The sequence below is a fragment of the Heterodontus francisci genome, chromosome 16 (assembly GCF_036365525.1).
Source record: "Heterodontus francisci isolate sHetFra1 chromosome 16, sHetFra1.hap1, whole genome shotgun sequence".
In the NCBI taxonomy this organism is placed as follows: domain Eukaryota; kingdom Metazoa; phylum Chordata; class Chondrichthyes; order Heterodontiformes; family Heterodontidae; genus Heterodontus; species Heterodontus francisci.
The window spans coordinates 70,582,190-70,605,942 of record NC_090386.1 but is presented as its reverse complement, the minus strand read 5'-3'; the positions used below and the strand labels follow the sequence as shown (position 1 = coordinate 70,605,942).

General features: G+C 41.0%; 1 protein-coding gene across 4 annotated transcripts in view; it reads right to left on the bottom strand.

Moving 5' to 3' along the window:
- Positions 1–23,753, bottom strand: part of hck (HCK proto-oncogene, Src family tyrosine kinase) — a 107,081-nt gene that overhangs the window by 48,333 nt on the left and 34,995 nt on the right. For 2 of the 4 annotated variants that reach the window (XM_068048350.1, XM_068048349.1), the window contains exons 2-7: positions 17,045–17,108; positions 8,552–8,594; positions 3,432–3,531; positions 2,432–2,530; positions 1,426–1,529; positions 948–1,097 (exon numbers count right to left, since the gene is read on the bottom strand). In XM_068048350.1, the coding sequence (XP_067904451.1) occupies positions 948–1,097; positions 1,426–1,529; positions 2,432–2,530; positions 3,432–3,531; positions 8,552–8,594; positions 17,045–17,104 (556 nt within the window). In that variant the 5' untranslated portion in view covers positions 17,105–17,108. Of the gene's footprint in view, positions 1–947; positions 1,098–1,425; positions 1,530–2,431; positions 2,531–3,431; positions 3,532–8,551; positions 8,595–16,984; positions 17,109–23,753 lie in introns of all 4 variants that reach the window. The other 2 variants (XM_068048348.1, XM_068048347.1) reach the window with 1 other exon arrangement.

Below are 23,753 nucleotides of genomic sequence, written 5' to 3'. Positions count from 1 at the left end.
AAAAATATAATAATGGTCTATTATGCTGTTGGGATAGTGTCGCAACTCTACGTTTGATGTAACATGCAATGAACAATAGCAACTATCAGATCGCCTCCAGCATGCCTTACAGTAAACTGCAAGATATGATATTTGAAAAGAACATGCGTGTATCACCATGCAATGCACAGTACTTTATTCTGCTGCTATGACAAAATGGTCCCTCCAATTTTTCTGCATTCTTGAAATGAATGCTCAGATCAGTTACTGGTAAAGTTACAGATAAGAACAATTGTTTTCTTTTTAAGTCAGAAGGTCAATGAAAAGGCAGATAACCTAGATCTGGCATTAAGTGTGATAGAGAAATTTGCAGTAGATGATGCAGCATCTGGTCAGTAATTCTGGACAGCACCATAGGTGCTAGTAGTCATCTGCATCAAGTGGCCAATTGCCTCTAACAGATATTTTAGCCGTCATACTGAAATAAGTTTTGGCGGAAGAAAACCCGAGACTAAAAAACACCACTTCTAGTCTGTGCTGAGTACATGCTGCAAGGCCACTGCAAAGCAATCCTGGTATTCAGCATCAGGTTACTTGAGTTTTAGATCGTGAAAACATATAATCGTGCAGAAGCAGAACACTCACGGTGTAGAAAACTTCACACTTTGTTAAAAAATACAGGAGGTCAGGCCCAGCACAGCACACACCTGGTTTGGTCTTGCCATAATTTAGGTTCATTTGTAATTCATATGCCATAAAATTACACTTTCGTTAACAGTGCTTAGCTCCATACTCAAATTCCTTTGTCCACTATTTGGGTAGAGACATTAAGCCATTTATTTTAACTTAGTTAATGCTTCCACTAAAAGGCAATCAATAAGGGAATTTCAGACAAATACATGTACATTATTATCCCACAGAACTAAGCTTAGGGTAACAAGACTGTTCCACAATGTGACAATACTCACTTTTATAATGGTCAACCAGGTTGTTTAAAGTGGTGAATGTTATTCGAGGGGAGATGTAAAAGCCACCATTGTCCAGGGTACGAATTTTGTAATGTTTCACTTGTTCACCTAATGAAGAATCATAATCTCGAACAGAGAGAGAATAACTACCTAAATTACAAAAAAGGAAAATTTCAGCAACGCATAGTTCAAAACATAGTGCATCCCTTAGCATTTAAAAAAAATAATTTCTCAACATAGTTCTGTCCTGTGAGCATATGCCTACCAAATTAAGGGTTGATAATGACTGGACAATGTATAATGTACAAGTCTTTTTCCAGTTTACATTATTGATGTTCAAAGTTCATGTATAGGGGGAAAAAAGGAATAAGAGCTCATCTTGTCAAGATATAACAATGCATTTATATAGCACCATTAGATGTAGTAAAATGACCCCAAGAGTTTACTTATCACTCAACTACATTTCAAAAGTGCTCACCTTTGGTTGTTTCACTGTCTCGTATCATAAATGAGCCAGTTTTATTTCCTGATGCCAGCAGGCATCTCTCTGCATCCTTTCTACTGACACCTTTGAAGAACCATCTCGAATGGAATACACAGAATTGTGTTAGTAAAGAAAGAACTTGCATTTATATTGCACCTTCCTGCACTTCTCAGTATATCCCAAAGTACTTCACATTCAAATTTTATTTTGTTACGTGCATGATCACATCAGACAACTTGTGCACAGCATGGATCACAAATAGCAAAGGAGATAAATACCCAGTAACCTTTTTTTTTTTTAAATGGAGTTAGTTGAGGAATGTTGTCCAGGGTGTTAGCAGAGCTTCCTGCTCATCTTCAATATAGCGCTCGAGGATTTTTACATCCAGCAGGAGATTGAGGTCTTGGCTCAAATTCTCACTTGAAGGATGGCACTCCTAATACAGCATTTCATCAGGACTACTCTGAAGTGTCAATCTAGGTTGAGCTCATTCCTGAAGTGGACTTCTGACTCAGAGCCAAGTGCACTCAATTGGTATAATGCTGTTAGTACATGACCTCCGAGCAACATATGAAGATTCTTCAGTAAAGCACATTTAAATCCTCAAATGGCAGTACAGGATGTCTGCAAGATTATGTCAAGGTGATGACATAGTTAATTTTAATGCAGCACAACCACAACTGCAATATTTTGGCAGAATTGATGAAACTACTATCTAATGATGTTGATCATTCTACTGTGGATATATTATGCACTATTGGGCTATTTTCCTGCAAAAAAATATAGAGTCCTGCACTAACTTAATTATATTAGGTGCAGCGAGTGGAAGTGCAATAAGGCACATGTAAACAATAATACTTCACTATTCTTCAACCTTACTGCATTGGACAAAATGCCATATGTGTAATGGCAGCAAAGGCATCATCAATGCTAACCAACACCCATTAAGAATTGCTTCTATCTGCTTTAGGCTGCAAATACAAACATTCTGGGTACTCACTCCTCCATTTCCAATGTGTTTTCTTTGGCAAAATAGTTACTTGGAACATAGCCTTCTTGATCAGACAGCAAAGATTTTCCCAGCCACCATTCACCTTGTCTGAAACAAAAACAAACAATTCTAATAGCGTTGCTTATTTGTGCATTTACAGTATATGAATCAGACTGCTGTTGCAGTAAGCAAGGATTGAATAAAAATGTTGGTTAATTTTACATATTTATTAAAAGGTTGTCACTGTTCTCCCAGGTAATTCTGTATGTTATCTGGAGATGTATAGGAAGAACTCAATGCTCTCCTTCCCCAGTTCCAATTAAGGAGTCATGCAGTGCTGCAGACCATCCTCAGATATCAGGTTACTAAGCCCACCTCAGAGGCTTGACTTGGTTTTGATCATCCATTGCCAGGCATGTGGTCTTGAACTTACTTCAGTGTGAAAGAGACCCCCTCCCCCAACTCCAAGGATGCTGCTGTTTGACATTTTTGAATTGGATTTTTTCTTTGAATTTGCTGTTATGCTTTGAGAAGGTCATGTAAACTTGTTTGTATCTGAACTTGTCATTGGGATCACCATTGACATGTGTGGAATCTTTATTGAACTATGTAGATGCATTAATGAATTATTCACACTGGCTTCCACACAACTAAAATTGGTTAATGTAACTCAAATGTCAATGCTGTTGCGATACTTACACCAAGGAACCATTATAATGTTCTAAATGTGTAAATGTGTAAATAAAGGAAAGTTCAGGAGTTTGATAGAAACTCAACAGGAAATAACCCTTCAGTTCAGTAATCCATTTAATGGTCCAGATAGAAATTTCTAGTTCTTGAAATTCTACTTCAAAATTTAAAAAATAATTATTCTAGAAAGCTTATGGATTGTTATAATACTGTGGTGTATAATTTTTTGACTCTTAACTGTAATTATTCACAGCCATCTCCCCACACAGTGTTCAATGCTGATGTTAAAGATACAATAGATCAGTAAACTCTTACTTACTCTGACAGCACTTTTACTTTTTCTCCTTTTTTAAAACTCAAGTCTCCTTCATGAATGCGTTCATAGTCATACAGTGCAACCACCACCGTTTCATCTTGTCCTGTCAACAGAAAAAGTTCAATCAATTGAAACAATTTACTTGATGCACAAGAGTACGAATTTCACATTAGCCAAAATTAGCTCCTTTTTCAGGCAGTATTAAGAGCGATTGTCTGAAATTCTGGGGTCCCAGCTGTACTGACATACAGAATCCCCGTCTGTTCAAGCACAATGTCATTGCAGGGACAGGATTACGTGCATGGCTGGGATAAGCTTCTGGTGCTTACAAGGGAACGCAGTGAGGCCTTTCTGGGTTGAAGGAAAAAAAAATCCCAATATAACCAGGCTGTGCCCCAAATTCTGAGGACCTGCGCGGTATCTATCTTGGGAAATGGTGCAACACATTAGTTTTCCCGAAGATCTTTAGATCTATGCCAGTTTTCAGTTGATCAATTTCCAATCTCTTCAGACCCAGTCAACTTCTGGCGTTTGGTGATTTTCCAACAGGAATTAAACATTTGATGGGCAAGTCATTTGGGGCCACTTCAACCACCACCTAGCAGACAACCCAAGAACAACACTATCAGCAGCTTGAGACAGACTTGCATTACCCTCCCAGGAAATGAGGTGTGGCGTGGGAAAGAGCATTTTAAAATCAGAGCAAATTTTTTTTTTTTTTTAAAAAGATCTCAATTTTGGGACAACTTCAACAAGTACAGAACCTAACTTATCTTTTAAAACACAAAAATAATGTAGTGTCAAATCTATTCAGAAAATTGTAAAATTACAAAATACATCATTCCATATAATTGCCCTCCTCCCCCCCCCCCCCCCCCAATATTATTAAACATCAAACACTTACAAAAGTGCAGTGTGAAAGTGTCAAGGGTCGTTTAGCACTCAGTTTTTACCTTTAGGAAGGAACATAGGAGTAGGCCATTCAGCTCATCAAGCCTATTCTGCCATTCAACAAGCTCATGGCTGATCATCCACTTCAATGCCTTTTCCCCCACAATATCCTCATATCTCTTTATGTCATTTGCATTTAGAAATCAGTCAAACTCTGCTTTAAACATACTCAATGACTGAGCTTCCACTGCCCTCTGGGGTAGAGAATTCCAAAGATTCACAACCCTCCGCGTAAAGAAATTTCTCTTCATCTCTGTCCTAAGTGGCTTCCCCCTTAGTTTGACATTGTGTCCCCTGGTTCTAGGCCTCCTCCTGTGCTGTAACCATGCTATGATTCTATAGTTTCTGAAAGCCTCTCCAATAAGTAACCTCCAATGATTTTCGCTAGTTGGTAGAAGAGACACATGACAAGGTCTTTAGCCATTAGAGAAAAGGGTTTTCCACCTTTAGGATTATAGCTTCCCAAGAAACTGAGGTAATGTAAGTTACCATGACAAAGCCTGTACATTTTCCACGAGCTGTACTTGTTGCACAGTGGGGCACTTCATAAATTTTAATGGATGTTGCAGTGTTCCTCTGATTTCATAGAGTTTCATGAATCTGTAAATCAACTTCTAAAGGTTGCTAGTTCCAGGGTTGAAGATCATCACACATTTGTTAATATTTGGTTGCAAGTTCACTAAAACCCATGATCCAAGACTATTGCCTTTACACTCATGCTTGCTTCTATCTGAACCACCCCCAATACATGAACTGTATTAATTCTGGTCATGGTCCTCCAACACAGCCCTTACAAGATGGTAGGAATGGTGGACTAAGATCATAGCATGGAAAAGCAGAGAAGAATTGATTATTTTTCCAACTACTGACTGTAGAAAATATTAGTTAGAAACCATGAAAGCTACATTCCACCTACAAAGTACAGCAGGAATTAGGGCTACTTGAAGCAGAAATGTAACTTAACCAGAGCCATATCACCAATGCAATTAGAACTCAGAATTGAGCAGGTTAACTGCACCAGTATTAACAAAAAGGTATACAGAAGAGCAATATCTGGTGTTCAGCCACCAAACTGCACATTTTACTGTGTGTGTTCATTTGTAAGAGTAGACAAATGCAAACAAGCAAGATTGGTACAAAAGCAAAATACTGCTGATGCTGGAAATCTGAAATAAAGACAGAAAATGCTGGAAACAAACACTCAGGTCAGGTAGCATCTGTGGAGAGACAAACAGATCAGTGACCTGAAATGTTGGGCTGAATTTTACGCCACCCCAGCAGGTCAGTTGGTGGTGTGGGGACGGCGTAAAATTGAGCGGGAGGCCTGCCTGCCTGCTCCTGCCTCCGGTGAACTTTATGGCGATTGGGCGGGGTGGGGGGGGTTGGTGGTGGATTACGGCCCGCCCGAGCCCAATCAAGGCCCTTAAGTGGCCATTTTAATGGCCATTGTAGTCAGGCACAGGGTGCCCAATTGAGGGCCGCCCCCGCCTCCCAACCCACCCATGGGACCCAAGACGCCCCTTCCCCCCCCCCAAACTACCATTCCAGTCTCACCAGAGAAGGACCGATCCCCCTGGTGAGGCAACCCCTACTTACCTCATCTTCCCATTCCATGGTGTCAGCTGGGCTGCAGTCCCAGCAGTGACCACCGCTCCCCAGGAGCCATAAATTAAAGCCCCGGAACCCGTAAAATGTGGGACGGATCCCCAGGCTAGGCGGAAGCGGGTTCGCCACCGACTTCTACATTGGTGGCGAATTCCCGTCCGCCTAAGGTAAAATCCAGCCCGTTAACTCTGTTTCTCTCTTCATAGATGCTGAGTATTTCCAGTATTTTTTGTTTGTATAAGCAAGATTGGTAGACTGGTAACTCTGACAGTTGGAAATATTTATTTCTACCATGCATGCAGGCTTGATTCTACTAAAAAAGTGCCTGAAGCAAAATCAACAAAAAAGTTTCCTTTCAAGGCATTGTAAAATTGCACAGAATTGAGAGGCAATAAACAGAAAGGAAGTTATGAACTCCAATCTCAAGTGAGTCGTCAGAAAGTACGCGATTTGAAAGCTTAACTAGAATACTGAGAAGAGTTATTAGAACATCAGCATGGTGTAGCTCCTGTTGCCAGTCATAAAACAGTGCAGCAAAGAAGTAAAGTATAAAAGATAGCACAATACTTGTTCCACACCTATGTAAACCTTCCTAACAAATCTTTCCTTATTTCCAATGGAAGATCTATTAGAGCAGAAAAATTCAAGACAGGGAGCTGATAAAACTTTTACAGGCACCTTACCAATATCTACAAATGTGATAAGCAGGTTTGATAGCAAAACTAAATTCTATCACCATAGAATTATTTTAACAATAAACAGCTCCTTCACTTCAATTAAAGAGTACAGCTACCATTTGAACATTTAAATAATACCTGCATTAATCACAATGCAATGAATCAAAGTGCTTCACCTAAATTACTTTGAAGTACAGTGAGTATGTTGCAGTAAATATTATCTACTAGTAAAAGGTCCTACCAACAGAAGAAGTGAGATGAATGACCAATTAATCTGCTTTTTTTTGGTTACCGTAATTCTTAGGGGAACGCAAGCCAGAATACCAGAACAACTTGTTCTTTAAACAGGGATGTTTAGCATTTATCTGCCTAGATTGAGCACTCAGTTCTTGGCATGGGGCACAATTTGCTAACCCAGAGGTAAGAATGCTACCATTTCAGCATCTAGTTGACATTAACTCAGCATGGGAGCCCTGTATATCTTTGAAAATACAGAAGACAACTAAATTTAAAAAGCAAGCAAGCAACTCTTATTCTGTACCAATTACACAATATAATCTCTCAAACCTCATCAAGGAAACTGGTTTTGAGTTGGCCATTTTCCAGTTTCATATCAGAAATGCCCAATTTCCTAATACTGAAAATATTTAGAACTTTCTGTTGTCAGTGATCAGGTACTACTGTATCATACAACATTTTTATATAGTGACAAAGCACTTCAAGTGTTGAATTTATTTTGATCACTATGTTACTGGTATAATTCAGTAACTTTTTCCAAAGACTATCTTAGTGATGGCACAATTTCCTCATGTTTGTGGTACATTTTGTATTCTAATCCATTTACCAATTTTATAACCAAAAATAAATTCACTATTCAGCTTCATGTTTCCAAATTAACAGCAACGCTAACAAGCGTTGATTTTGATTTTCCACCAAAATAATCTATCTTCATGTTGCTAGATGTCTGTGGTTAAGAATAGGGGCATTTTATGTATTCAGACTCATATGTTTAACTGGGCAATAATGAGGAGCAGCTGGATATAAAGGGGGACAGAGCACCTGTGCTTTTATTGTTTTAATATTCCACAATTGCTAGCAAAAGTTTAAATCAGGACATGGTGCTGAGTTGATTATTGCCATTAGATCCTAGATAAATCAATTAAAGATGCCAGTGGCTTAGTAGGTAAATATACCACCTTGTGTCATATTGAGCCATACAGAGCAGAATGTCCTAGGTTTGATTTCTGGTCTGTGCTGTTAACTCATCTTAGTAAAGTCAGTCGCTTGGGTATTGTAATTGGCTTTAATACTCCCAGACCAGGGTTCCCTTTCCTGATCCCATTCCTGCTCCAGTGACTACTACTGGGAAGTATAAATGTAAAGATGGAGGAAGTCAAGGTTTAGTGCCTTGCATGGTGAAATAGTCTGCCAATACTCAGTATCTAGACTCATGTATGAAGAATGGACTCTCAAGGAAGGTTACACAGAAGTTTCCAGTGCTCATGGAATTGGATTCCAGTAGGAAGTGAGGCAGGGGGTCAAATCCAATACAAGTATATGGCGATTGGTTGCAAAAACTGCATTAGCAACACATAGCTTGAGCATCAGTTTCCCAAGAGAGTGACACACCCGCACCTCCAGTTAAAAAAAAAAGCACAGGTAGCAGTTTGCTAATTGTTTTAAACGTTCCAATGATAACAACAATTTATTCCCCAAAGTACAAAATGCATCAATACGAATGCAACTGAACAAACTGACACTTTAGGAATCACACATGGTGATCACATGGAACACTATTGCATCACTAAAGCTTCCAGTGACAGTAAAAATGTCAACAGCTGAATCAAATGCTTTACCGATATGACCAAGGATTAGTTTTTTTATACATACCTCCTGAAGTAGATGATGGCCCAGAAGGAAAACTATTTGTGTTCTGAAGAAAAAGAAGGGTCAATACATGAACATTCAATCAAATCCAAGTACAGATAGAATTATGAAGCTGGTATTACTTTTTTTATTTTTAAATTTGACCCATATACCACCAAATCCAATTGAAAGTAGGATGTTGTGAATTATTAACTACCACAGAATTCCCACAAAGGGCAAACAAACAGTCACATGGATCTGACTACATGAATAGAAACATCTCCCCTCACATCTCAAGGTAAACTCTTCAACTATGGACTTTCAACTGTACAACAATGTCTATCTATTTTGGAAGATTATAAAAAGAATTTATTCAGGTCTTACACTGAAATAGGAGACAGTGATTTGAAAGAGGAATGCTTTAAATAACTAAGTTCTAGCATAAAACTTGCTGCATCATACACTGCAGTTAGAATCACTGACTCATTCAGGTTCAGCCTTTTACATAAATGTTCCCTTTCAACTTTCCTTCTCCTAACAAAATGTGTTTTTAAACACATTTTTTAATCCTCTTGTCACAGATGCTCAGAAATTATACTCTGCTTGTCACATTAGAATGCCTTAGTTATAATTGGAAGCTGTGGCCCACAGACAGTGAGGATTCACTTCCAATAGTACACAAAATTCTTATTGTAAATACTTGCACAACCATTGTAAGCCCATTTTAAATACAATGAATTCCATTGCCAGGATTCTGACAGTTCAATCTAGTGAAAGAATAAATTCTACTGCCTGCATATCAAAAATTTATTTCAAGTCTGACAAAGACATTTGCACCCAAAAGAGCTTGCATTCCTCCCCTCCCCTCTTTAGATAGTAATGAGGCACCCCTGTTCTTCGTGGCTCCACATTAAGTTGAAATTGAAGAATTTGGCTTTTTGTTATTGACTGCCCGCTGTCCTTTTAAAAGGACCACTGTTTAGACCGTGGCAAAATCTTGAAAAACTAAAGGGAAGCATGCCGAGTACATGTGCTGCTCCGTGCTGACAAACATCTGAAAAGGTGTGCTAAAATTGGTATTAGGTCCCTCATTAGCATATAGAAGGGGCCCAAAGCTGGTTTCAGGTAAACCTGAATACCACCTGTGCCAATTTGGAGTTGGACATATTTCAGTCAGCCACAGGACATAGCTCTTTTAAAAAAGTCAATTTTGCTCCCGTTTTATGCCAAAAAAAAAATGGTAAAACTGGGTTCAATTTCTCCCTCTCACTGTCTACGCTCACAGAATGCCCACTTGGCTGAGGTGTTAGTGTCTAATAAGTTCTTTTAATGGATGTTAAATATCTAGTAGTTGAAGGTAATAGGGTGAACAGGTGTTGGGTGTTGATTATATGGACACACATTGGAGTACAATTAACTAAAGAAGAGCCAACCAGCGTTGGCTGGGTGTTAGGAGTGGAGAAGTAAGCTCTGTGGCAAGCAATAAACAGTCTCTGCCAAAGCATCCTAGTCTCAGTGTCTTCTTCCCATACAGGCTTGGAAGTTTCTCTAACATAAGGTACTGGAAAGCTATTAGCACCTGAATCATATTCCAAAAGACAGCAACTTCAGACAAAAGAAAGGGAAGTTCTAATTTAATATTAATGTCTTCAACAAATTTCCATAGAAAAAAAGGTCAGTTTCATTAGCAAAAGCTAAACAAACAAACAAGTCGTTTCAATTGCCACGGCACAAAAGCAACTAATTAGTAGAACTGCAAGTATTACACCTCAAAATAGCAACATTTCACTTCCATGGTGTTTGTCTAAATCCACACAATTGATAAGTAAGCTGGTACATTGAGAATCTACAGATAAAACTGATTAATTTTCACACATCAACTAAAGTATTTTAAATATTTGTAATATTTCCACTTAATAGACAGTGATGTCACAAAGTAAAGGATGGGACGTACTTTAGCCAAATTGAGTTCCCCATGCCAAACTGAATTCAGGAGGTTCCAAACCATCTATATAAACTGATTATTTTACAGAGTTCACAAATTTACATTTCTTCCAATAGTGAGAAAGAAAGACGAACTACTCCCTGAAAAGTTAGGATTTAAAAAAAAACACATACATTATTGCATGTGAATTAATGACAAAGAGAGCAAACAATGTCTGGAAAATTTATTTGGATTCAAATGGGAATGGTCCAATTTCTCCAGCATTTTCTTGACTTTGATTGTTGGGTAGATAAATCACTGGACTTACTGCACAAGTAATGAACTTGGCAGCGTGACACAGTGGGTTTGCAGCCGCAGTTTCAGATGGGGAGCTACCAAGATAGGATGTGTCATTGTTGGGAAGCAGTGAGTAAAAGGCCAAAACACAAGAAATACAAAACCACTCCAGATTCCTTTTACTAATCAGTTTCAGAGTTGACCATCTGACTTGAGAGACTGGTATAATTTAGTCAGTCTCCTGTTGCCAACTTAACAGTAATCTCCAATGTAAAAACAAACCATGCCAACATACATGAGGAACAACTTTAAATAGGTGGGTGGATATGATAAACTTGAAACAAAAGAACATACATCTCTAACTTGCAACTTTTTATTGAATCAGAACTACTGCAGATTCATGTCGGAGATAAAAAGGGCTAAATTAAAAAGCAAGTCCTCGAGTGTGATAACCTCAGGATTACAACCTGAGCCACATGCTAGTTAATTGGTAGAGGGTTAAATAAAACAAGAATGTGAATACATGGCTGAAAAGTGGCATGGGAAGGAGGGGTTCCAGTTCATGGGACAGTGGTACTGTTCTGGGTCAGCAAAGAACTATACTGCTGGAATATGTAGCACCTGAACAGGGCTGGGATAAAAGTCCTAGTGAAAAAGGATTAATAGAATTGTAGAATGGATTTTAAAACTAGTAAAGGGTTTAGGTGGGGGAGGGGATCTGGATAGATAAGTAATATGGGGGGAAAGAGCCAAAAAAGGTCAGAGTCTAAACAAAGATAAAAATATGCATGGAACAGGAAAGATTCTAAGAAATAATGACAAAGTGCTGATAAAAATAGAGAAGTCATGAAAAAGAATATGACCAGGTGAAATTCAGGCATGCCCACTTTTGGTGCACTCTCCTCAGTATAGCTTTATTCCCCATGGAGCCCCAAATAAGGTGCATTGGAACTCATCATAATGAAGACTGCTCTGTGGGAAGAGGCAGTGACAGGCAAGTGAATTGGGAGGTGCAAGATTGCTGTCTGGGGTGGGAGATAGATGGAGATCAGGGGGCCTGCAGGTTAGACGTCAGGGATCTTGGCTCTGGGAGCAGCAGAATTGTGAATATTCACTTAAAAAAAAAGCCATGTTTATGGTTGGTTTTCCTAGGCACCCTATGCGGACACTGACTACCTTAGAGCAAACTAAATGCAAACAGGAGCAGATGCTATTAAGCCCTGTATTTTGATATGGAAAGGGCTCAAAGCCTGCTTCAGGTGTTGGTAAGGCAAGCCTCTTTTGTTTGTCCTTACCCAATATGATGGGCAGTGCACTTCCGGTCAGAAGTATGCACATGCTTTCTCCTGGCCATTTGTGGACCCTTAGGAGGCTGCAGAGTGCCCGAAATAAAGACACTATATGGCCCAATCTAACCCTCATTACATTGCCTGTAATAGCAATGTGCAAAACATCTGTAACAAAAAAGGAGAAATTGAAGGTATTAACTAGAAATGAGAAAATAGATGTAATAGGGGTAAATGGAAACATAACTGCAAACAGGACAGGATTAACAGTTAAAAATTGCAAACTGCGATATATTTTCAAATGTTAGGGAAAGAGGAGGTGGTGTGGTTGCTGCGTTAATCAGAAACTATATAATGCCAGTAACAAGAGAAGAAAATAAACAGAATGGGATCTTTTGATTAGGCACTCTACAGCCTTGCAGACTCACCGAGTTCAATTTCAGAGCATGACTGGTCTTTTTTCCGCCCGTTTCTTTTTTTTTTAAAAACATGTGCCTGTTTTTTTCATGTGAACAGCATTGCTCATTACTCTTCCATTAACACTCTCTTTGGACTAATGCTTTGTCTTTCACCACAAGCATTAACACACTCTTTGTCTTTTTTCCATGACAGCTTTGTTATTTAATCTCTCCTGCCCTCTGCCTTATCACATACCTTCCCGTTTGTTCTCTTCCTCACTATCCCCCTTCACTAGTTTAAAACCTAATTCTTTTGTAACCTTTGCCAATTCTGATGAAAGGCCATAGACCTGAAACATTAACTCTGCTTCTCTCCCCACAGATGCTGCCTGACCTGCTGAGCATTTCCAGCACTTTGTTTTTATTAAACAGAATGCATCTTTCTCAGTCTTGTAGATAGTGCAAATGTTCAATTCTGTAGTCAGTAGAAGAATCCAATTCCTCACCAAACTCCACTCGCCCATGAACAGCAACTAGCATTTATATAGCGCCTTTAATGTAATAAAACGCCTTACGGGGGTGGGGATGGGGGGGGGGGGTGGTAAAGGGGAGAGAGAGAGCGATAGAGATACAGAGACAGCGAGAGAAGAAAAGTTTATGGATGGAATTCCATCCTAGGGCCTGGGCAGCTGAAAGATTCACCGCCAATGGTGGAGCAATTAAGATCATGAATGCATAAGAGGCCAGAATTGGTGAAATACCTTAGGACATTTTTCTACATTGAAGATGCTATATAAATGCAGGTTGTTCTTGTGGAAGACATCACAACCTAATTTTACTTGATCGCCCACTAGTGTATTTTCCATCAAGAATCACTGTTCAGTAATCAGAAGTGGGAAATTCTCCTTTCTCCTCCCTCGCCCAAAAGGTACAGAGACTAATTCTATCACCATTATCTGGTACCATGGCTGAGATCAGCAAACTTACTGGCAATTAAAACTGGGACCTTCTGATCTGTATGTTAGACATAACATTGCTTTTACCCACTGATGAAGTTAGTTTTAAAATGAATTAAGTAAAACATGCTCTTTAAATTAGTATTTCTTTTTCAAATCAAAAGCAAAATACTGTGAATGCTGGAAATCTGAAACAAAAACAAAATGCAGGAGAAGCAACACCTGCCCTTTTACTCCCATCTTCTACTGTCCAGGGCCCCAAACACTGCTTCCAAATGAAACAGCGATTTACTTGTAAGTCTTTCAATTTAGTATAAAATATTCGCTGCTCACAATGTGGTCTCCAGGGTAATAGTAGGGGATTCCAACTTCCCCAATATTAACTGGGATAGTCTTAGTGCATAAGACTTAAAGGGGGCAGAATTCTTAAAGAGCATCCAGGAAAGCTTTTTGAGCCAGTACGTAGAAAGTCCTACATGAAAAGGGGCAGTACTGGACATAATCTTAGGGAATGAAGCTGGACAAGTGGTAGAAGTGTCAGTGGGGGGAGCACTTCAGGGATAGTGACCATAACTCTAAGATTTAAAGGTAGTTATGGAAAAAGGACAAAGATGGACCGGAAATAAAAAGGTACTGAATTGGGGGAAGGCCGATTTCAATATGATAAAACAGGATCTGGCCAAAGTGGACTGGGAGCAGCTACTTGTAGGAAAATCTACATCAGACCAGTGGGAGTCATTCAAAAAGGAAATAGTAAGAGTTCAGGGCCAACATGTTTCCGTAAAAGTGAAGGGTAGGACCAATAAGTCCAGGGAACGCTGGCTGTCAAGGGATATAGAGGATTGGATAAGAAAAAAAAAAAAGGGGCTTATGTCTGATTCAGAGGGCTGAAAACAGCGGTGACCCTACAAGAGTATAGAAAGTGTAGGGGGGGGGGGGGGGGGGGGCAAGATAAAGGAAAATCTCAAGGCATTTTATAAGTATATTAAGGACAAGAGGATAACCAGGGAAAGAGTAGAGCCCATTAGGGACCAAAGTGGCAATCTGTGTGTGGAGCCGGAGGACGTAGGTGAGGTTTTAAATGATTACTTTTCATCTGTGTTCAATATGGAGAAGGACGGGGTAGGTGTAGAGATCAGGGAGGGGGATTGTAATATACTTGAGCAAATTAGCATTGAAAGGGAGGCGGTATTAGTGGTTTTAGCAGGTTTAAAAGTGGATAAATCCCCAGGCCCAGATGAGGTGTATCCCAGGCTGCTATCGGAGGCAAGAGAGGAGATTTCAGGGGCTCTGACACAAATTTTCAAAACCTGTCTGGCCACAGGAGAAATGCCAAAGGACTGGAGGACAACGAATGTGGTACCATTATTCAAGAAGGGTAGTAAGGATAACCCAGGTAATTACAAGCCAGTGAGTCTAACATCAGTGGTAGGGAAACTATTGGAATTAATCTCCACTTGGAGAGGCAGGGATTAATCAAGGATAGTCAGCATGGCTTTGTCAGGGAGAGATCATGTCTAACAAATTTGATTGAATTTTGAGGATGTGACTAGGTGTGTAGATGAGGGTAAAGCAGTTGATGTAGTCTTTCAGGGAATCTCCTCTCTTGCCTCACATAGCAGCCTGGGATACATCTCATCTGGGCCTGGGGATTTATCCACTTTTAAACCTGCTAAAACCGCTAATGGACTTCAGTAAGGCATTTGATAAGATCCCGCATGGGAGATCGGTCAAGAAGGTAAGAGCCCATGGAATCCAGGGCAACTTGGCAAATTTGGATCCAAAATTGGCTTAGTGGCAGGAGGCAGAGGGTGACGGTTGAGGGTTGTTTTTGCGATTGGAAGCCTGTGACCAGTGGTGCACCGCAGGGATCGGTGCTGGGACCCTTGCTGTTTGTAGCGTATATTAAATGATTTAGACGTGAATATAGGAGGCATGATCAGTAAGGTCGCAGATGACAAGAAAATTGGTGTTGTTGCAAATAGTGAGAAGGAAAGCCTTAGATTATAGGATGATATATATGGGATGGTAAAATGGGCAGTGCAGTGGCAAATGGAATTTAATCCGGAGAAGTGTGAGATGATGCATTTTGGGAGGACTAACAAGGCAAGGAAATACACAATGGATGGTAGGACCCTAGGAAGTACAGAAGGAACTTGGTGGACTTGTCCATAGATCACTGAAGGCAGCAGCACAGGTAGATAAGGTGGTTAGGAAAGCATATGGGATTCTTGCCTTTATTAGCAGAGGCATAGAATATAAAGTTCTGGTCGCCACACTATAGGAAGGGTGTGATTGCACTGGAGAGAGTGCAGAGGAGATTCACCAGGATGTTGCCTGGGCTGGAGCATTTCAGCTATGAAGAGAGACTGGATAGGCTAGGGTTGTTCTCCTTAGAGCAGAGAAGGCTGAGGGGGCACCTTATTGAGGCATACAAAATTAGGAGGGGCATAGATAGGAAGAAACTTTTTCCCTTAGCAGAGGTTCAATAACCAGTGGGCATTGATTGAAGTTAAGGGGCAGGAGGTTTAGAGGGGATTTGAGGAACAATTTTTTCACCAAGAGGGTGGTTGGAATCTGGAACACACTGCCTGAAGGGGTGGTAGAGGCAGGAACTTCACAACATTTAAGTATTTAGATGAGCACTTGAAACACCATAGCATATGAGGCTACGGCCAAGTGTTGGAAAATGGGATTAGAATAGATAGGTTTGATGGCCGGCGCAGACACGGTGGGCCGAAGGGCCTGTTTCTGTGCTGTATAACTGACAATGGGGAGATTAAACACAGACTAGGTGACCGCGTTGCAGAACACCTCCATTCAGTCTGCAAGCGCGACCCCGAGTATCCTATGGCTTGTTATTTTAATTCTCCACCTGGGTCCCACTCTGACCTTTCTGTCCTTGGCCTGCTACAGTATTCCACGAAAGCTCGAGGAACAGCACCTCATCTTTTGATAGGGTCAACTTGGAGTTCAATAATTTTAGATAATAACCTCTGCCCCCATTTTTGTTTCTTTTCTCGGGTTTTTATTTTTGGATCATTTTTCCACCCACCTACTCACCTAGTTTCTTTTTTAATCCCTTTACAGTGTGTTCGGACGGCTGCTATACAGCCATCAACACCTCATCCAGACACATCTTTTGTTTCTTTACTTGGCTTTGCACCATGAAACCTTTTTCTCATTTAACTGCTGCTGCACTCCATCCCATCACAGACCTTCCCTTTTGTTCTTCTTCCCCCAACTCCGCCGCTTCACTTGCTCAAAACCAATTACATTTCTAACCATTGCCAGTTCTAATGAAAGGTCATCGGCCTGAAATGTCAACTCTACTTTTCTTTCCACAGATGCCACCTGACATGCTGAGTATTTCCAGCATTTTATGATTTGGTTTCTTTTATCAATCGGTTTTGAATCCACATTGTGAAGAGTCAGTCCATACAGGCTTCATTCAGTATAGATATACATCAGTAGTGACTATTTCTGTAGTACAAGTGTTTGTTAACCATTAAAACAAAATCCTCAAAGCATTCTGTCCAAACTCATTTTTCCAGTAGTTGAAGAATTACCTTGAAACTTTTTTTTTTTTTACTTACTGTCACATGTGAGTTGGACGTGGGATCTTTCACATAAAGAGCGGTTTGAGATTTACGTACGGGATCATTTAAGCTTTTTTCTTGCTGGTCAGAAGACTCTTTTGATTTTGCACAGCCCATGTTTCTGAAAAAACATTGTTGAAAACAATTTATGATCACTCCAGAGAGGTCTAGGCTCATCAATGATTGAATGTACATGCAATATGGTAACAATGCAACAAACTGAACACCTCAACTATGCAACTATATTACCAGGTGCACAAGAAACATTATCTGGAATACTTACTCTGGTGTAAACAAATAGGCCCAAATTTACACCCTGGAATACCAACGTATGAATGACTAGACATTGTGACGGAAACCACACCCGCCAAATGGAAACATATTAATTTCATCATACGGAACACTATTTGAGCTGTTACTGGATCTTGAAAATAACTTGTTAAAAAGATCACAGGATTGAATGGCTGAAAACATGGCTGCACATTTGCATTTTGAGAAACAGTTGCACTGAGAGACAATGGAAGTACTCCCTGATCCAATTAGCGAGATGGGTTTTGTCAATTGTCGTGATCAACATCTTTTGTGTGAGAGCCAGAACTCCACCCCCCACCAAGTGTGACTGGAAAACCTTGAAATCATAAACCCTCAAGAAGCTGCTGTTGTAAACAAAGAGATGGTCACATGATTGACCTGCTGGTAAGACTGGGACTTTTTGAATTATGCCTGACACAGTAAAGGGGACGACTGCTTTTTGAAGACCAAAAACAAACAGTCTCTCTCTCTCATTTTAGCCAATGTATAAATCCATTTAAAAATAGGAAAATTAGATAGAAAACAAAAACAATTGTGCCAGAGATCTGTGATTCCCATCCAGTCAGGAGATGGAGAGATGTAGGACAATGGGGAGGAGGAAAAGCAATGGGAGGTTGTCTTCTAACCATCTGAATATTGTTAGAATCGGGTGTTATAGCACTTGAAACTGTCATATTTTGCAAGTTTGCCACAGAAAGCTTTGAGTGCTAGTTTCAGCACCTTTGGTGTAACTTTTGCAGTGGCAAGAAAATTAAAAATATCTGGAGTTTACAGCATTTTCACAGGCGTTGCTGCAAAAAAATAATTTAAAATCAGTCAGCACATAACTTACAAATCTCAGAGAAACCTATCCAGGACCCACCAAAGCAACACACTTTACCAACAGAAAAATCAAACAAAAATACCTCAGTATTATAAATTATAAAGTACTTAGTCTGATGTGCACATCATCTTTCAAAACAGAGTGAAATTATTGCTGAGGAATTATAGCAAGTTTAGTAATCTAGGAGCTACACAACATCACATTTTTCCCCTTACCCTCTCCCTAAATATATAAAACAACTCATGGGCCACATGACCCAAGACTTTAATGTTCAATTTATTTCTCATTTCTTGGTGGGGGGAAAACACCACGTAGTGTAATGTTAATCCATAGAGACCAAGAGAGCAAGGTTCCATTCCTGGTCAGTGCTCAGTTCACCAAAAAAAAAGCAGCAGTAATTGGTGTGCAAGAATTGGAGTCAGGGCTAGGGACAGGAGAAAACCAAAAAAAGCAGATCAAAAACCAGGATTTCTGTTCTGGATTATAATTCAATAATCTCTTCTGGTAAATGTATCTGCATGGGCGTAGGGTGAATAAAAAGGATTAAGCTTGGTTGTGATACCCTCCATGCTCCAATAGTCTGCTGACATTCTGTTTAGGCACGTACATGCAGAGTGGCCAATTGGGCCAGGTACAAATGGGCTACTGGTCCTCAATGAGCAAGCAAGATGACAGAGTCAACACCACAAAGTGGAGTGGAAAGGTGGGGTTTGGAGGATAATTCAGGAACGGATGGGAGAAAATAGAAGGAAATAGCATGGCAACATTTTTTCTTGGGGAGGTGGAAAAGAAAAGCACGCCTGTAAATCATGTTATCCAATTCCTAAACTAGCACTAATCACATTCATAATTTATAATGAAAGCACTGAAGAATGTTCTTATTCAAATAAAATTTGGAGTCACAAAAGAGCGTCATGCTGCATTAAATATTAATTTATAACCATTATGTTATAGCATCATAATGAATAACACACACTTCAGTTATCTGTGATTCGAGGAACAGAAAGGAGGGCTGACCATTCCACCTTGGAACTGACTGACCGACCAGGCTCACAAATGAGAGCAGGAGGTTGCCAATACCGGTCTCTTTCCTCACCAGAATGCCAACCAAGAAACCAAGACTTTGCCCACTGCAACATAACTTCCTATCACATCCCAGATAAAATGGGCACAAATGGCCAAAGCTGCAGAAAGAAATGAGAGCACAGGACAGAGTGTATGTGAGCATTCAGGCACTAGAGTTCGCAAAAAAAAAAGGTGGTTCAAGGATACCAAGAAATGCTAAATAGTTGGGGAGCTAGATGTAGTATTCTGTTACAATTACCAGTACCCTCTATTTATTTAGGCTTTGATGCAAAGAGGCATCCCAAAGTACTTGCCAAATGGCACAAAGAAAATGGATATCAAGCCTGGAAGGGAAATTAGGAGGTGGAATGCACAAATTGTAGTTGGAGAAATAGAGCATTTGGGAGGGGTTATGGGGCTGGACACAATTAGAGATAATGTGAGGCATAGCCAAAAGGGAGGGATTTATACATGAGGTTTTTGAATTAATGCATCAAAGGACAGGGTGCCAGTTTAGGTCAAGAAGAAGAATACGCATAATGGGCAAGTGGAATTTAGGGTGGGACAGGATATTTGTGGTAGAGGTTCAGAATTGGAGTTTACAGAGAGTGGAAGACAAAAGGCTGGGCAAAGAATGTTTGAGAATAGTTGAATCTGGAAGCAATAAAGACAGGAGTGACTATGCTGGGGAGGTGGGAATAATAGCTTTATTATTTATGGCTCTAACTACTTTCTTTCTTTGGCCTCCTGGTCTCCAGAGACAATAGGTAAACGCCTGGAGGTGGTCAGTAGTTTGTGAAGCCGTGCCTGGAGTGGCTATAAAGGCCAATTCTAGAGTGACAGACTCTTCCACAGGTGCTGCAGATAAAATTGGTTGTCCGGGCTGTTACACAGCTGACTCTCCCCTTGCGCTTCGGTCTTTTTTCCTGCCAACAGCCAAGTCTCTTCGACTCGCCACTCTTTAGCCCCGCCTTTATGGCTGTCCACCAGCTCTGGCGATCACTGGCAACTGACTCCCACGACTTGCGATCAATGTTATAGGACTTGATGTCGCGTTTGCAGACATCTTTAAAGCGGAGGCATGGATGGCCGGTGGGTCTGATACCAGTGACGAGCTCGCTGTACAATGTGTCCTTGGGGATCCTGCCATCTTCCATGCGGCTCACATGACCAAGCCATCTCAAGCGCCGCTGGCTCAGTAGGGTGTATATGCTGGGGATGTTGGCCGCCTCGAGGACTTCTGCGTTGGAGATATGGTCATACCACCTGATGCCAAGAATTCTCCGGAGGCAGTGAAAATGGAATGAGTTGAGACGTCGCTCTTGGGTAACATACGTTGTCCAGGCCTCGCTGCCATAGAGCAAGGTACTGAAGACACAGGCTTGATACACTCGGACTTGTATTCCGTGTCAGTGCGCCATTTTCCCACACCCTCTTGGCCAGTCTGGACATAGAAGCGGATGCCTTTCCCATGCGCTTGTTGATTTCTGCATCAAGAGACAGATTACTGGTGACAGTTGAGCCTAGGTAGGTGAACTGTTGAACCACTTCCAGAGAATGGTCGCCGATATTGATGGGTGGAGCATTTCTGATGCCCTGTCCCATGATGTTTGTTTTCTTGAGGCTGATGGTTAGGCCAAATTTGTTGCAGGCAGCCGCAAACCTGTCGATGAGACTCTGCAGACACTCTTCTGTGTGGGATGTTGATGCAGCATCGTCAAAGAGGAGTTCCCTTATGAGGACTTTCCATACTTTGGTCTTCGCTCCAACACAGGCAAGGTTGAACAACCTGCCATCTGATCTTGTGTGGAGGAAAATTCCTTCTTCTGAAGACTTGAACGCATGTGAGAGCAGCAGGGAGAAGAAGATCCCAAACAGGGTAGGTGCAAGAACACAGCCCTGTTTCACACCACACAGGATAGGAAAGGGGTCTGATGAGACACTGCTATGCTGAATTGTGCCTTTCATATTGTCATGGAATGAGGTGATGATACTTAGTAGCTTTGGTGGACATCCAATCTTTTCTAGTCTGAAGAGACCACGTCTGCTGATGAGGTCAAAGGCTTTGGTGAGATCTATGAAAAGCAACGTAAAGGGGCATTTGTTGTTCGCGGCATTTCTCCTGTAGCTGGCGAAGGGAGCACAGCATGTCAATGGTGGATCTCTCTGCTCGAAAGACACAATGTGCGTAAGGGCAGACACGCTCAGCCAGCTTCTGGAGCCTGTTTTAAAATGACTCGAGCAAAGACTTTCCCCACTATAAGGAGCAGGGATATTCCACGGTAGTTGTTGCAGTCACCGCGGTCACCCTTGTTCTTAGAGGGTGATGATATTGACATCACGCATGTCCTGTGGTACCGCTCCCTCATCCCAACACAGGCAAAGCAGTTCATGGAGCGCTGAGAGTATAGCAGGCTTGGCAGTCTTGATTATTTCAGGGGTAATGCCGTCCTTCCCAGGGACTATTCCACTGGCTAGAGAATCAATAGCATCACCGAGTTCCGATTTTGTTGGCTGTTCCTCCAGCTCATCCATGACTGGCACAGACTAGGCTGCATTGAGGGCGGTCTCAGTGACAACATTTTCCCTGGAGTACAGTTGTAGGTAGTGCTCCACCCAGCGGTCCATTTGCTTGTGTTGGTCAGTGATCGTGTCCCCTGATTTAGACTTTGGGTGGGGGGGCGGTGGGTGGCGATCTTCTTGATGGTTGGCCCAAAAGCTCTCTTAATGCCATCATACATTCCTCTGATGTTTCTGGTGTCGGAGACCAGCTGAGTACGACTACATAGGTGTTGCCAGCAGTCATTTGCACAGTGCTTGGCTGTTTTTTGTGCAGCAAACTACTACTACTGTAATAAAAAGGTCCCAGGGTGAGAAGGTGATGGTATAGCAGCACAAAAGGATGCTAGCTTAAGTGGCTTGTGGAAAGTTTATATCGTAACTGTAAATAATAGAGTTGTTAGTTATCCTTTACCGGAGTCTAAGGCTTTCTCTAGAATGTCCTACAGTGCTACTAATACAAACCCAACAGGGTGGCAACCGTAAAACAACAGTAAAAGAACCAGGAGAGCTCTTGGGAGAAAATCAGTAATCCAGACCAAGATTTCTGGACAGCAGACATCCACATGAATGGACATGTCAAGAAAACCCAATATGCCAAATGACAAATATTAATTTCCTTGGTCAGAAAGTTACATTAGACTTTTAATGGAAAAATTCTACAAGTTAAACTTTTAAAAAACTAGCAGCCAAGATGGTCACTGCCATTTACATCTGAAATACCAGGAGATTGAACTGGAGACAAAGTTGAACAAGCCCAGCCAGGACAATGGCTTGCTCGAAGTGATTTTAGGTAATTCAATTGCTTCATTAGCATGGTAGTCAAGGCAATCCTCACATTGATTTTGAAAGAGCAACCCCCCCCCCCACACCAAATGTAAATTGACATCCTCAGGCATGTGGAACCTTGAATTTCATTAGAAGGTTCCAGAAAAAAAAACAGAAGCAACCATTTGTCCATTTCGGGGGAGTTGTTACACAGATGAAGAGATAAGCAGTAACTGAGCGGGCAGCAGCAGAGAAGGCTGCAGGCCTCCCTTTCTCTCTCCTCAGAGAACATTAAGCTTGAAAACTGTCTACAATTGGGGGACCTTCCAAGCCTACAGACTGCCACAGCCAGTGACCAGGGGAAGACAGCCAAATGCAATTCTGCTGTCAGGAAAACCCTGAGCAAAGCAGACCAGCCAAAGTGCACTTTGATCAGCGAGGGCTTCAAGAATACAGCTTCGGCCAAGGGCTACTGGATCATCCACTTCACAGACTGTGTATTTAAGTTCCATTTATTCTGGACTTTAATCCAACCACCAAATCTATTTGTCTGTGCGCGCGTGATTCCCGTGTGAATGTGTAGATGAATATCTGGCATATTTTTTAGTATTTTTAAATCAGGTTAGAGTAGTAAGTATAATAAACTTACCTCTTTCTTGTTTAAACTCAAGAAAACCTATCCAATTAATTCTTTCACAATCACAGTAAAGGAAGAAAGGTAAAACACTTGAGGTAGTGATCACAATCACTGTTGAAAAGGAATAAACCCTGTTGCGGTCAAATCAGAGGAAGGGCAAGAGGAGAGCTCGAGACTCCCTCCTCACCTGGCCATAATAGGACACCTCACAAATTTTAAGCTTGACCAAGAGGCATGCCAGAAGAGACATTATCTGCAACTGACAGGTATACAGTTGCATGGTCCAGGCGGGACACAACTGCGAGTAAAAGGCAAACTCCAAGCAACTCTTCAGCATAGAGGCAGACAACTGGTAGAGACCTTATACGTCTTAATCAATCAATAATTTTATTTACTGAGCATAAATGCATGCTTGCAACTGCAGCTGACTGAAGGGGTAGCCAAAGTCAAACAAACAATTCCTTCCAATCGTCATCCGATGAATTATCGAGGGCAACTGTAGATCATCCATCACAGGAAGACATGAATTTCGTAGGCAGCAGAGTCATACTCGCAGCAAACAGCACAAAGTTGGCCAGCAAGCACACAGAAGTAGTTATGAG